General features: G+C 38.2%; 1 protein-coding gene across 5 annotated transcripts in view; it reads left to right on the top strand.

Moving 5' to 3' along the window:
• LOC107097729 (A disintegrin and metalloproteinase with thrombospondin motifs 10-like) overlaps nt 1-13589 on the top strand; it is an 88682-nt gene extending 75093 nt beyond the window's left edge. For 4 of the 5 annotated variants that reach the window (XM_015394996.1, XM_015394993.1, XM_015394994.1 and 1 more), the window contains 7 exons: nt 790-953; nt 1059-1185; nt 1737-1866; nt 1994-2198; nt 3425-3601; nt 8598-8787; nt 11568-13589. In XM_015394996.1, coding sequence (XP_015250482.1) covers nt 790-953; nt 1059-1185; nt 1737-1866; nt 1994-2198; nt 3425-3601; nt 8598-8787; nt 11568-11677 — 1103 coding nt within the window. In that variant the 3' untranslated portion in view covers nt 11678-13589. The remainder of the gene's footprint in view (nt 1-789; nt 954-1058; nt 1186-1736; nt 1867-1993; nt 2199-3424; nt 3602-8597; nt 8788-11567) is intronic. The other variant, XM_015394995.1, reaches the window with a different exon arrangement.
• Nucleotides 13590-13809: the final 220 nt, after the last annotated feature.

Here is a 13809-nt window from a genome sequence, read left to right as displayed (position 1 = left end):
GGCATATCGGATATCGGCCAAAATCCCAATATCGTGCATCTGTCGCTGAGTTCCAGCCCTAATGTCGAACGATGTCATCATATTAAATATTATCTGTTAAGCCAAGTAAGATCAGCTAGAACAGGGAAACCAAAGAGGTGTTTAAACATATTTGGTCTTGCAGTATTTAGAGTTTGCAGCTGGAAGGCAGGTCCAGTTGCTCTGGCTGTGTAGATTACTATTAAACATGCTAACAAGACCTTAAAATGGAATTCCTTCTCTGCCCACTAGATTGTTTGCTTGCAGTATCCAACTACTGGAGATGAAAGATTTTGGATACTCACAGCCAGGGCAGTTTCTGGATACTGATCGATAGGTTGAGATACAGGAGGAACAGGCAATTAAAACACAATGGAAAGCTGGTGTATCGGGGCTAGCAGCTGGTTACCCAAGCTGATTTATACGGGGATTTAAAATGTTTCTGCTGACTTTAGTCCCACACTGGTCCTATCTTTGAAATTACACTTTGAATAATTGCTTTATTGTCCCACAATGGGGTAATTCTGGTGTTTACAGCAGGAAAAAAATGGTCACACAAATGTGGACCTGAAAAAATTGAACAAGAATAACATAATACACCAGCTAGGACCCAGCAGGATTGAGCACTGACAATAAGCCTGATAGTTAAAGGCTATTAGGAGGGTTTGAAATTTGGTTTCTTGCAGAATTATTTCCTAATGCAGAATGACCAAACATAAATGCATTAAATCTGAGAAATATATCTAAATGTGTCTCTACCATGTGTTTCAGTCCTGAAGAGTAAGAATGATCAGTATTTTATCAATGAGAAGCTCACCACTGACACGGCTCGAAGGGTCAACGCTGCTGGGACCACTTTCCACTACAGGCGGCCCGCTGACGGACCAGAAACTCTTGAAGCTCTTGGACCAACAAATATGACCCTAATTGTCTTGGTAAGAATAGGATAGAATAAATATAAAGCCGGATTTCCCCCCTGATTGGTCAAAAATGCAGGGAAATAAAATATTGCTGCTTTGCTTTTGGTCTGATTACCTTAGTTACGGCTTAGTGAGGACAATCCAGGGATCCACTATCGTTTCAACCCACCAGTCAGCAGGGATCCTATGAGTGGCTTCGCCTGGCAGTACACGTCCTGGTCCCGCTGTTCAGCTTTGTGTGCTGGAGGTAGGAAAGAAACAGAACCACCGTAGAAAAGTGGTGTTTTACTGCCTGGCCTTGGCGCTCACTGCTCTTCAGACCTTCTTAGGCTGAAGGATTAAAGCAAAAACACTCTTTTTACTTTCTGACCCATGTATACAGACCAGTCAAAACATTATGACCACAGAAACTGAGTGTTGTTCTGTTGAGTAAAACTTCAAACAGCGATGAATGAATTGAAATGGATTTTGTTGCCCTTGTTTAGGTAGTTTTTGTTTTTGTTTCATCTACTCTGACCCATTAGCTGAATGTGCATAAAATGGGGTTTAAAAAAAAAGAAGCTTACTTTTTATCACTGCTGCTCTTTCAAAGTGAACATGTCTTGAGAGCTATACTGAATTAAATTTATTTTTGTATACACTCAGTATCTTTTGGTTTCTTGTCACTCAAAGCTTTACCTAGAAAATATTGTTTTTTTCTGTGAAGTTTGGGTTTGTAATGTAAAAACCCTTAATGTGTCTCAATACTTTTGAGATGGAATTGTAAATTTTCTCCTTTCTTTTCCACCCTGTGGTCAGGTGTCCAGATCCAGCAGGTTGTGTGTAAACGGCATTCAGATCTTTCAGTCGTCTACAATCATTTCTGTGACAAGAAGAGCAAACCCAAAGAGAAGAGGAGATCCTGCAACACTGAGCCGTGCTCTCCAAAGTGAGTGCTGGCGGCTTCCTCACTCCATGAGAGGGAACTAGAAACCTTTTGTGCATCTATGCTGTATGTGACTGCTGCATGCGAGGAGGATGTTAAAAACAAACAGCAGGCTTTTCTCTGCTTCCAGCTGGTGGACAGGAGAGTGGTCAGAGTGCAGCCGCAGCTGTAACGGCGGCCTGCGGACTCGGGAGGTGTTGTGTAAAAGGAGGATTTCTGTGATGGAGGAGAAGGTCCTGGATGATTCGGCCTGCAGCTCCCCTCGCCCATCGTTTACAGAGCCCTGCAGCAACCACAGCTGCCCTCCAGAGTGGATGGCTTTGGATTGGTCTGAGGTACAAACTGTTTTTTTAATGCATGCTTTACATTTCTCTCTTTGTTGTTACTTAAATAAAGTTCACCACAAGAAAGCACAGCTGTCTGCAGAAGTCAAACCTATGTAACTTAATGGTAATCATGATAAATATTGAGATAAGACAAACACATGATCTGTCAGAGAATACTATTTTTGGATTAAATTGATTCATGTTTAATGTGAACTCTTTTGGTAAATAGTTTATGGAAGTAAAACAGTCTTATTTAAATCTGTCTTTTTTGTACAAATTGAATTTTAAACGCTGAATTTTCTTACACATTGAATTCCTTAAACTGAATTTTTATCTGGTGAAAATTTTTATCAGATGCAAAAAAATTGCCTGCAAAAAATTCAGCTGCAAATAATTCTAATGTGTTGACCTTTGGGTGAACTCAAGACAAAGCAATCTGCACTCGATGCAGTCCAGCAGCTTCTAGCCAATGAAATTAGCTCATTTTGTCAGAAAAAAAAGAAGTTTGCCACTGGCTGCATCTTCCGGATCAAAACAAGAGCCTCGGCAGACAAGGGTGCTGCACTTTCTGTGATTGGCTCAGTTATTTCACCCAGTCAGATTAGAAAATAAAATAATTGTAATGGTAGTCTATTAGTAGCTACCTGATGTTTTGTAATCATATCTATTTAACAAGAAAAACTCCTCATTCAGCTTCATTCAGCCTGGAACAAAGCTATGCCCAAGTGTTATGTCACCTGAGCTCATTTCATTGGCTAGAAGCTGCTCGACTGCATCTAGTGTCGATTGCTTTGGCTTGAGTTCACCAAAAGGTCAACACATTTGCAGCAGAATTGGATATAAATTCAGTATAAGGAATTCAATGTGCATAAAAAAATCAGCGTTTAAAATATGGTGTTAAAAAAATTCAGTGTTTAAGATTTGGTGTACAAAGAAAGGGAGATTACATTGAGACTGTTTTTCTTCCATAATAGTCCTTATTTTATGGAGCTATAATTTCCTTTAGTCATTCTTTCTTAGTTACAATAGATTTTCTTGTGTATGAAGCATCTTATCATGCAGCAGTGTTGCTTGCATAGGAGTAATGATATCAACTCGTTCTACAAAAACTCCACAGGATCTTTATTTCTCTTGCATCTGCTGCCCTCTGCTGAGCAGATTAGGATTAGCACCCTCCAAGCTCCCCACCAGGCTGCCTGATGTTTTAAATATAGTTTTCCCCTTTCTGTGTGCAGTGCACACCCAGTTGTGGTCCTGGCTACAGACACCGTGTGGTGTTGTGTAAGAGCGGAGAGAGCGGCGACACGTTGCCAGACTCAAAGTGTCCCAAATATGGCCGACCCACCTCCAGGGTGCGCTGTAACCTGCAGCGCTGCCCTCCACCTCAGTGGGTCACAGGTCCATGGGGGGAGGTAAGACACCAGACATGTCTTTTATCCTTTGTGTAATGTGATGATTAGTGCAGTGATGTCACAATGAAAAAGGAAACCTTTTGATCTTAGGCTTTACCGATCAGAACATGATCGAAACTATCAGGGGTGTCATTTATAAAACGTTTATCATCAATTAACATGGATTGAATTTTGCTCCATTGTTGTTGTAGAAAGAGCACATTTTGTAAATGAAAATGGGAAAAAAAAATGGAATCTAGAAAACAAACTATGAAAAATATTCTCTAACAAAGAGACTTTGAGATGGACTTTACTCTTTTCTCAGACTTAATTTTTTTTTTTATTCATATTCATTTCTTACATTTTATCTTTTCAATTGTAAGTTGTTGTTTTTTTTTTTTACAAAATTTGGTCAAAATTTTTTTTTATGATTCTCTATTTTCAAATTTTATTTTTTCAAAATAACTTTTTACAGGTTGTAATTTTGTTTCCAAATTTTATTTTTTCAAAAAATTATTTTGACACCTTTTATTTGTTTTGAAATTGTAATACTGAAACTGCACAACACCTCGTCATACATGGCATACAACTCGTGAAAACCCAAAATTGCTTTCTCACAAAATTAGCATATCATGATAAAGGTCTCTAAACGAGCTATGCACGTATTTGTCTGAATCAACAAATTAACTCTAAACACCTGCAAAAGATTCCTGAGGCCTTTAAAACTCCCATCCTGGTTCATCACTCAAAACCCAAATCATGGGTAAGACTGCCGACCTGACTGCTGTCCAGAAGGCCATCATTGACACCCTCAATCAAGAGGGTATGACACAGAAAGATGTTTCTGAACCAGTGGGCTGTTCCCAGAGTGCTGCATCAAGGCACCTCAGTGGGAAGGAAAGAGTGTGGCAGAAAACGCTGCACAACAAGAAGAGGTGACCGGACCCTGAGGAAGATTGTGGAGAAGGGCCGATTCTAGACCTTGGGGGACCTGCAGAAGCAGTGGACTGAGTCTGGAGTAGAAACATCGAGCCACCATGCACAGGTGTGTGCAGGAAATGGGCTTCAGGTTCCGCATTCCCCAGGTCAACCCACTTTAGAACCAGAAACAGCGGCAGAGGCGCCTGACTTGAGCTACAGAGAAGCAGCACTGGACTGTTGCTCAGTTTTGCTTGTTATTTGAAAATCAAGGTGCCAGAGTCTGGAGGAAGACTGGGGAGAAGGAAATGCCAGAATGCCAGAAGTCCAGTGTCAAGTACCCACAGTCAGGGATGGTCTGGGGCGCCATGTCAGCTGCTGGTGTTGGTCCACTGTGTTTTATCAAGGGCAGGGTCAATGCAGCTAGCTATCAGGAGATTTTGGAGCACTTCATGCTGAGAAGCTTTATGGAGATGAAGATTTCATTTTTCAGCACGACCTGGCACCTGCTCACAATGCCAAAACCACTGGAAAATGGTTCACTGACCATGGTATCACTGTGCTCAATTGGCCTGCCAACTCTCCTGACCTGAACCCAATAGAGAATCTGTGGGATATTGAGAAGAGAAAGTTGAGAGACGCAAAACCCAACACTGTGGATGAGCTAAAGGCTGCTATCTAAGCATCCTGGGCCTCCATAACACCTCAGCAGTGCCACAGGCTGATTGCCTCCATGCCACGCCGCATTGAAGCAGTCATTTCTGCAAAAGGATTCCCTATCAAGTATTGAGTGCATAACTGCACATAATTATATGAAGGTTGACTTTTTTGTATCAAGAACACTTTTCTTTTATTGGTCGGATGAAATATGCTAATTTTGTGAGATAGGAATTTTTGGTTTTTATGAGCTGTATGCCAAGATCATACATATTAAGACAATAAAAGACCTGAAATATTTCAGTTAGTGTGTGATGAATCTAAAATATATGAACAAGTTTTATCATTACATTATGGAAAATAATGAACCTTATCTCAATATGCTAATATTTTGAGAAGGACCTGTATACCCAGCACACAGGTGAAGTGAGCGTGAGGGTTTGCACTCTTTTACACCAAGTTTGATTTTTATAGATCACAAACATTGTCTGGAAAGTGACTAAAGCAAGTTTAAGTCCCTGTTTTGTGAGAATATAAGCTTTATAAATGATACCACAGGTTTTTAGAAAATTTTTAAAAAGCAACCTACCAATTCCACACTGTCATTATTAAACTAAAATAGGAAAAGCAAAAAATATGAGCTTGCATGTAAAGACTAATTTGCTTCACTTTATCGTTGAGTAGTTTTAGAAGCACATTAGGCAGGAGGAACTTTAACTTCACCTCTGATATTGTTACAGAGGGATGTTGGATAATTTTTTTGTTTAAAACTTGTTTTCTCTGAATTAGGATTTGAGTCAATGATTTCTGAAATGTTCCACAGCAAAACTATAAGGTCCAATCTTTCAATAGGCCATAACTATACTTGAATTCTTCTGTTTTCTCATTCGATATGTTTTTAAAACCCTTTATGAGAATCATTGTATGTTGTGTCCTCAACTGGACTTCACCTCAGTTTCTTGAAACACATGACCAAACATGCATACTTGAAATACTTTGTTATATAGATAAATTTATAGATGAGGAATCCATGTCCAGAGGCTGCAGAACCAGACAAAATAATCACACCTCTGTGTGCAAAAGAAACACCTCCACCACCTTGCGGCTAACAGGTGGTGTTTGTGCTTAAAAGCTGGTTTTGGTTTCCTTTCAGACATCTTGAATTCTTGTGGTTAATACATCCAATATATCAGCGTGCCGTCAGTGAACCTACTTCATGCTCCTGATTCAAAGACTGGCAACGAGGTTCCTGAATACACTCCGCTTATCACCCCCAACTACCAGTAGGGGATCTTGTTTCTCCCCATTATACCTGAACCCAATAAATGTATGACAAGTGGAATCCTTTGCATATTAAACACTCTGACTAATGTTGCTGTAATTTGCTCATTATGCTTCAGAACAAAGATTTTATCATCTGTTAGAAGCTGGAATTTAAAGAAGCTCTTCACTTCATCTTAACACTGAATGACAGCTTTAATCAACACCTTCTTTATTTTCTAAGAGCTACAATGACACAAATATCCTGCGATCATACAGTCCTCTTAGGGTGTTTTGATGAAATATTATAGTACTGTTTAATTCTTTTGCAAAGTATGTTTTTAGTTTTGTTTAATTGCTTGAAAAGCATTATTTTACAGCTTCATACCTATTTAATAGCCAATTGAAGGCTGTCAATGTACAAGAAATTAAAAGCCAAATCATTTTATTTTTCTTTTATTATAAACAATAAATTTGATAACATTTATGTAATTATTTGGCAACTCACTTGTCAAACCACACACCAAAACATTGCAGATTTTCAATGTTTTCAGATGTTTAGACCTTTTAATTAATTATTTAATGGTCTATCTATAAAACACTGATCAACACTGAAGGTTTGTATTGGGCTTGAAGTGAAGAGAAAGGAATCTGTCAAGTACAATTAGAAAAGAATGCAATTTTTAAAACTCAGTCTGAAAAATAAAACAACTTTTGATAATAAATAACTTTTGATGAAATAAAGTTTGAAAATAAGAAATCTGCAAATTATATTTTTTTAGGGGAAAAACATAAAATATCAAACCTGCTTAAAAAAGTGAATCTAAACATTTTGACCAAATTATTTAAATAAAATCTGAGAAAAAAAGCAAAACTACTCTCATTACCTTCTTTTTTTATTTTTTTATTTTTATTAAAACTTTTTTTCGAAGGTCATTATATTTTTTTTCAAACGTCCATCTCCTTAACATGTTTTTTTTCTTGCACCAATAACAGAACAATATTCACTCCATAAGAATCAAACTAAAGACTTCATAACTAATTAATTTGATGTTCTTTCTATTTATTTGGGGTAATTTGAACCAAGTAGCCTGAAGAGTCATGTTTACAATTGCATTGCTTTAATTATCTTTTCTAAGGAAACCATTGTAGGTCAGTGAAAGAAAGAAAAATAGCTTTCTAGGAAAAGTCTGAAATAACAGGAACTCTGCTCGGGGCCAAAAGCCAATCAGAGCGCATCAATACTGCACTGTTGCTTTAAGAGAACATAATGAAAAAGAGGAAATGTTTGTATGTTAGCTTTTAGGGGAAAAAAACTTAAAATGAATAATCCTTAACTGGATTAGACAGACTCTAAAACACGCTATTTGTTGGCAGAACTCTTCAAATATGCCCCAAAAACTGAAAAAGAAAACCTTTGTATTTAATACAAACCAAAAACACACAAAAAAGTTACTGCAACTTGTCACTAAGGTACAGAAGACAGATTATTTTTAATGTGGACGACATTATGCTTTTTAGATTCTCTTTTAGCATACGTTAGTGTATAAACTAAAGACATGTGTAGCAAGCATTAAAATACATATTTTCTTTTTTAAAAGCAATAAAATGATTAGTTTACTTTCATTTTCATGCAATATATTCTTGTGGTAAGCTTAAAAATGTTTCATTTTTTTATGTCTAACCATGATAGTGCCATTTAGATTGAAATCTTTTTTTTTTTTCAAGAGGCAGCAACAAATAAAACTCTAGTTGCATAGTTAAAAGAAAAGCAACAAAGGATGAAAAACAGGAACATGTTTTTGAATCAGCCTCAAGAACTTTTAGTGTCTTTAGAGCGAAAGGACAGAAAAAAGCAGCATATGAGTCGACATTTCTCAGTGTGATTGCAGTACAGATAAAAGCCAGAAGCAGTCAAAATAATGTCTTATAAATAAAAGTTAACCAAAAAAAGAGCTGTAGAATATTCTCTCTGATTGCTCAATTAAATGCCAAAAATAGTGAATAGAGTATTCCACCTCAATGATAGTTAACTGCAGTATTTATGTTCTTAGAAACAAGCTTTTATCTCTTAAATTGACTCCTAGGAAAGGTTTAGAAATAAGTCCAGCTCCTAAAATGTTTTGTTGTGCCTCAGATCTGGGAGTGATGTTTGTGTATTAAAGGGGTTCTTGTGGTTCAGTGCTCTGCCAGGTGCGGTCTGGGACAGGAGATGCGTTCGGTGCAGTGTCTCACCCACACTGGCCAGCCATCCAACGAGTGTCTGGAGCACCAGCGGCCCGCAGCTATGCAGCAGTGCAAGAGCAAATGTGACCCCAGTCTGCCCATTAATACAGAGAATCCAGAAGGTCAGAGGACAAATTTCACTGCTGGTAATCTTCTATATCTTTCAGTTTCACCTTTTTAAACTGACAGGAACTTCAGTCACTTAAAGGGGAACATCGTTTTTTATGACGTCATACACACTCCGCTTTGTTTTAAAAAAATATTAATATAAAAAATATAGCCGTGGATGTCTGGGGGACAGTGATTCGCCTACATGTTATGAATGCTGGCGTACCATAAAGAATTAATTATGAACAGTTCAGTTTGTGCCTTCAAGTCGTTACTTGGATATAACGTAACGGAATATCTTCAGAATGCCTCCAAATGACACAAGACTCATATGGGTGAGTAGAACATGATGTAATAACGTAAAATCAAGGGCCCGATGTAAAAAAAAAACAAACGTTGTTCCCCTTTAAGTAGACAGCTGTTTAATGGTTCTGCTTTTCGTGTGCTAACGCAGAGCGATTCGTTTTAAAACAGGAAATATATTTTCATCTTTTTTCATTTATCACACACTAAGTCTAAGGTTGGTATTCCCAATTGTTCCATATGATCTATAGAATTTTATAGTTAGGGTTTCCTTAAGTTTGGCTGCATGATTGTGTGTTAATGGTGTGAAGGGGACTGAGTACACAAGCTTGAGGGATCCCAGTACTCAAAATGTTTTTTTTTTTATTGCAATGCAGCAGGTGATAATAGTTACCTGATCTTATTAAGAAATGAAAAATATTATTAGTCTGACTAAATAATTGATTAGTCTTCAATCTTTCGATCATTTTTAAGGGTGCACTACTTTCCTTAATGCTGAAGCCATGTTGTTCTAGCTGTAGTTAGGGAGTAATCTTGGCTCATTCAGGGGTTATAGCAATAATTCCAACTCACACACAGACAGGAAAGGGGTCTGTCCAAATATTACAGATTAAGGCTCATGCAGTTGTGCCTGAAACACATACCCTTCCATTAAAAAGAATAAAATAAAAATTTAGCATCCACTGTATAAAGCTGGATTATTGATTGATTGATTGATTGATTGATTGATTGATTGATTGATTGATTGATTGATTGATTGATTGATTGACCTTATTGATCTCACAGTGGAGAAATGTGCATGTTATATCATCCGAAATAGTCAAAGGAGAAGAGGAGCGTACCAAAGGAAGAAAAATGTGCATGGGATATATACAGTATATACAGTGCATCCACATATGACAGCTTTTATGTAAATATACATATATATATCAGAGGGGGGGACTCGAGTTTGTGACTCGTACTCGAGTCGCACTTAAGTCGCATATTTAATGACTTCAGACTCGACTTAGACTTGCATTTGAAGGACTTCAGACTCGACTGAGACTCGCGATTTCCAACTTGTGAACAATATATATTTTTTAAGCGTTTTTTGTTTTACTAACTTGACTGATCGCCGCTCGCCTTACCCAGCAGAGGTAAAAAACAAACAAACAAAAAAAACGGCAGAGGGGCTGTCAAACAGTCATGTAGCACTGACATCACTGACCAGTTCAAGATAATGATCATACCATAGATATAATAGTGACCTTTAAGCTATACCGTCTCAGTGACGGAGATGAAAACACAAGGAGAAACAAGCAAGCACGCAAATAGACTTGAGACTTGACTTGGACTTGAGCTCTCAAGACTTGAGACTTGACTTGGACTTGCAAAAAATGACTTGTGAACATATATATATATATATATATATATATATATATAGTTGCTGAAATCAGGGTTTTTTTCTGTACTGTTCATTTGAAATTCTACACCTGTTGAAAGGTATGTTGGTTGTTGGTATTCATTAGAAAGCTACTTTAAATTGTGTCTGGGGCATTTTTTTGTGTTAGAGTTATTTTTTAAGCAAAAATTTTAAATTGATAATTTATTTAACTAAATTATCATTTAGGACATTTTTATTTATTAATACTCAGTTACTAGTGTGAATTTAGCATTTTCTTTAATGGGAGGGTATGAAGACTTTTAAGCACAGCTGTAGCTACTGTTCCTTCACTTCTCACAGTTGTGAACAAAAAGAAGACGATCCAGAGTAGAAAAGGAGCCACAAACCTCTGTGCGGAATCTGGACATCCTTCAGCCTTACAGACGTCATTATCTGACGAAAACCACGATAGGTGATGCTTGTCAATCTGGGACCACAGCCTTCTGAAAAATAAAAGTCAAACAAATTAATGTCTCAATTACAAAAATCAGAAGATATGAACATGAGTTGGACTGTGTAGGAACATTTGGACATCCCTATGCTAAATGAACTGATGATAGGAAGCATCCTGCCTGGCTGTGTTTCCTGACGGCTGTGTGCCGCCTGTGGAGCTGGTTGACAGTTGCCCTTTTTTATCTCTACTTTTTTTTGTCTCTCTGCTTCTGTCTCCTTGAACCCGAGTCGGCCTCAGCAGATGGACTCTCACACTGAGCCTGGTATTGATGGAGGTTTCTTCCAGTTAAAAGGGAGTTTTTCCTCCCTAATGTCGCTGCAAGCATGCTTAATGTGAGGGATTGGCTTCGACTCAATGAGTCGATGCAATCAACTGGTTTTCCTTAGATAAAAAACTTTGAATCAATTTCCTTGCTTGAGTTGTCTCTGTAAAGTACCTTGAGATGATGTGTTGTGAATTGGCGCTATAGAAATAAACTGAAATCAATAGAATATTTATAAAACTGATATTTTACTCTGCTAACAAAAAAAAAAAAAAGCAGTAATTGATCAACTAATGTAGAACTTATGTTAAAATGATTTCACCAACATGGCCCCAAACATGCTCAAAGCTGTGCTTCTCCTTCTTTGTCTCTGCAGAATGTAAAGACGTGAGCACTGTGGCATACTGCCCCCTGGTGCTCAGGTTCAAGTTCTGCAACCGGCCGTATTTCAGACAGATGTGCTGTAAGACCTGTCAGGGACACTGACGCTGCTGCAGCTGTTGGAGGTCAAACAGTAAGACTGAACCTTTTCCACTGAGCCTCGCTGCAGTAGTTGTCGCCGTGTCTCCGTCACTTCAAGCTTGGATACGATTTTTTAAGCTGGCAAACGGACACGCTGAAGTTACAAAGAGGAGGTTTTTGTTCTCCTCACTGATAACCTGGATCTGAAACCTCTGGACTAAACATCTTCCACTGGAGGAGAGGGTGGATTCTATGTCCCCTAGAGAGGAAGGAGGCAGGAGCTGTCCTCCATCATCTGTCAGGACGAGCCCTCTCTCTCTCTCTTTCTTTATCTCTCTTTATCTGTTTTCTCCAAACTTTCTCGTAAAATTTTGGTGCTATGTGTTCTACTCTGGCTACAGGACTGACTGCAGTATTCTTAAGATTCATTAGATTTTCACGAGGAGCCTAAATGTGTAGTCTGTTCTGTTTTTTAAACTTCCACTTTTTTAATTATTATGCCCAGAAAAAGATTAGCTCCTATGATTTTCTTTTCTCTTAATTGACTTTTATATTATTAATTTTCATTTTTTTTCTTTTACATATTAGTCTAACCTCCAAGTCCTCGCAGGTATTAAGTAGAATGAGCAGAGTCAAGTTGCACAAAGAGTCTCAGCACTCACAGGACTTGTGTGCGTTTTGTTTCTTGAACCGTTATTTGACTTGATGTGGAAGTTGTGGGAAATGCCGCAGTCTTGTCGTCTTGGATAGTTTCCCTACAGATTATCACCTCTGCAAGTCTTATATAGCTATATGCTGTAGGGTTTGACAGAAAACGTTTCCGTAAGATAGGATGTTGGGTTGTGTTGTGGCTGCAGACTTTGGCAGCTTCAGAAAGAGGTTCCTCTCAGTCATTATCAGATTTCACTCATTGCAACCTGGTTGTTAAGTTTTTTTGACTTTTTTTTCCCCACATACAGTATGCATAAAGGTGCAAATATTAAGTGGAAACACAGAGCACAGTGAGCCGCAGTTAGACAGCTCTGCCAGCAGGGAATAAAATCAACCTCAGATATCTAGCAGAAGTGCTAATCTAATATAAGGCATAATTTATCCGCCCTGTTTAGGCGTGACCATATATACAATTATCCCTAAAATGATCCAACATCATCCAAAAAATAATTCAACCGTTTTGGCATTTATTTAATTGTTTTATGTCCTACCATGCTAACATGAAACTTTGCTAAAGTAACTATATATGATTAAGTAAATCCCAAAAAATGGTTTCATTATTTTTTTCAGTTTTCAAATATGAATTAGTAAGTTCAAACTTTGCATAAGGTACAAATGAAAAATTTCTGAGTGTAAATTTACAAATTTGGATCAACAACCTCTAACGAGGCTGTTACACTCTTTACTGGATGGCCGAAGAAGAATGGAAGAAAGGCATAAAACGAAAAGCAGCGGTTGTACGTTTGATCTCTGCCCCTCCGAGTAGAGCAACCTCTACTCCAGAAAGGAGCCAGCTGAGGTGGATTGGACATCATGCCCCCTGGCTCCTCCCTCCGGAGCTGTTCAAGGCACCTCTGCTAAGAGTGCTGCCCCCACGAGCTGGTCAAGGATAAGCAGAGGACGACAGCTTAGATTCACATATTTAGACACCTACATTTACATTTTATAGACTGTTATCTTCCACCATAAGGCCCCTCTCCTGCAGTTTGATAATCTGGGTTTTCTGTCCATGCCGGCTGCAGTGCAGCGAGATGAAAGCAAGCATGTAGATTTCTAAAATCAGCTCACAGTCCTCTGTAGTGAAATATAATATATGACTAATATATGGGATTTAGAGTCAATAAGTTCAAACTAAAATCAGAGCAAAAAACTAACAACAACAATGCTTAAAGGTATAGTGGAGAATGTTTGTGAATTTTTGAAACGACCGCTCTCTCCACTTAAACAAAAATCCACATGCACAACCCTGTACCTGCTCCTGAGAGGTAACGCCTATTGAAAGCCTGCGAGAGCGTGCACGAGCCCATTTCTCCTCGTGCACGCTCTTATTAAAAGTTGGTTTTTGCATTGCTCATACAAGCCTACTTTCTAAAAGGAGATTTGCAATTTTTCTACTATGTCAGACTCGCCACCAGTAAGTAAAAATGGGAAAGAGCACGTAGGAT

Source organism: Cyprinodon variegatus, unplaced genomic scaffold (genome assembly GCF_000732505.1).
Source record: "Cyprinodon variegatus isolate N-32 unplaced genomic scaffold, C_variegatus-1.0 Scaffold717, whole genome shotgun sequence".
Taxonomy (NCBI): Eukaryota; Metazoa; Chordata; class Actinopteri; order Cyprinodontiformes; family Cyprinodontidae; genus Cyprinodon; species Cyprinodon variegatus.
This window is presented reverse-complemented; position numbering and strand designations above follow the sequence as displayed.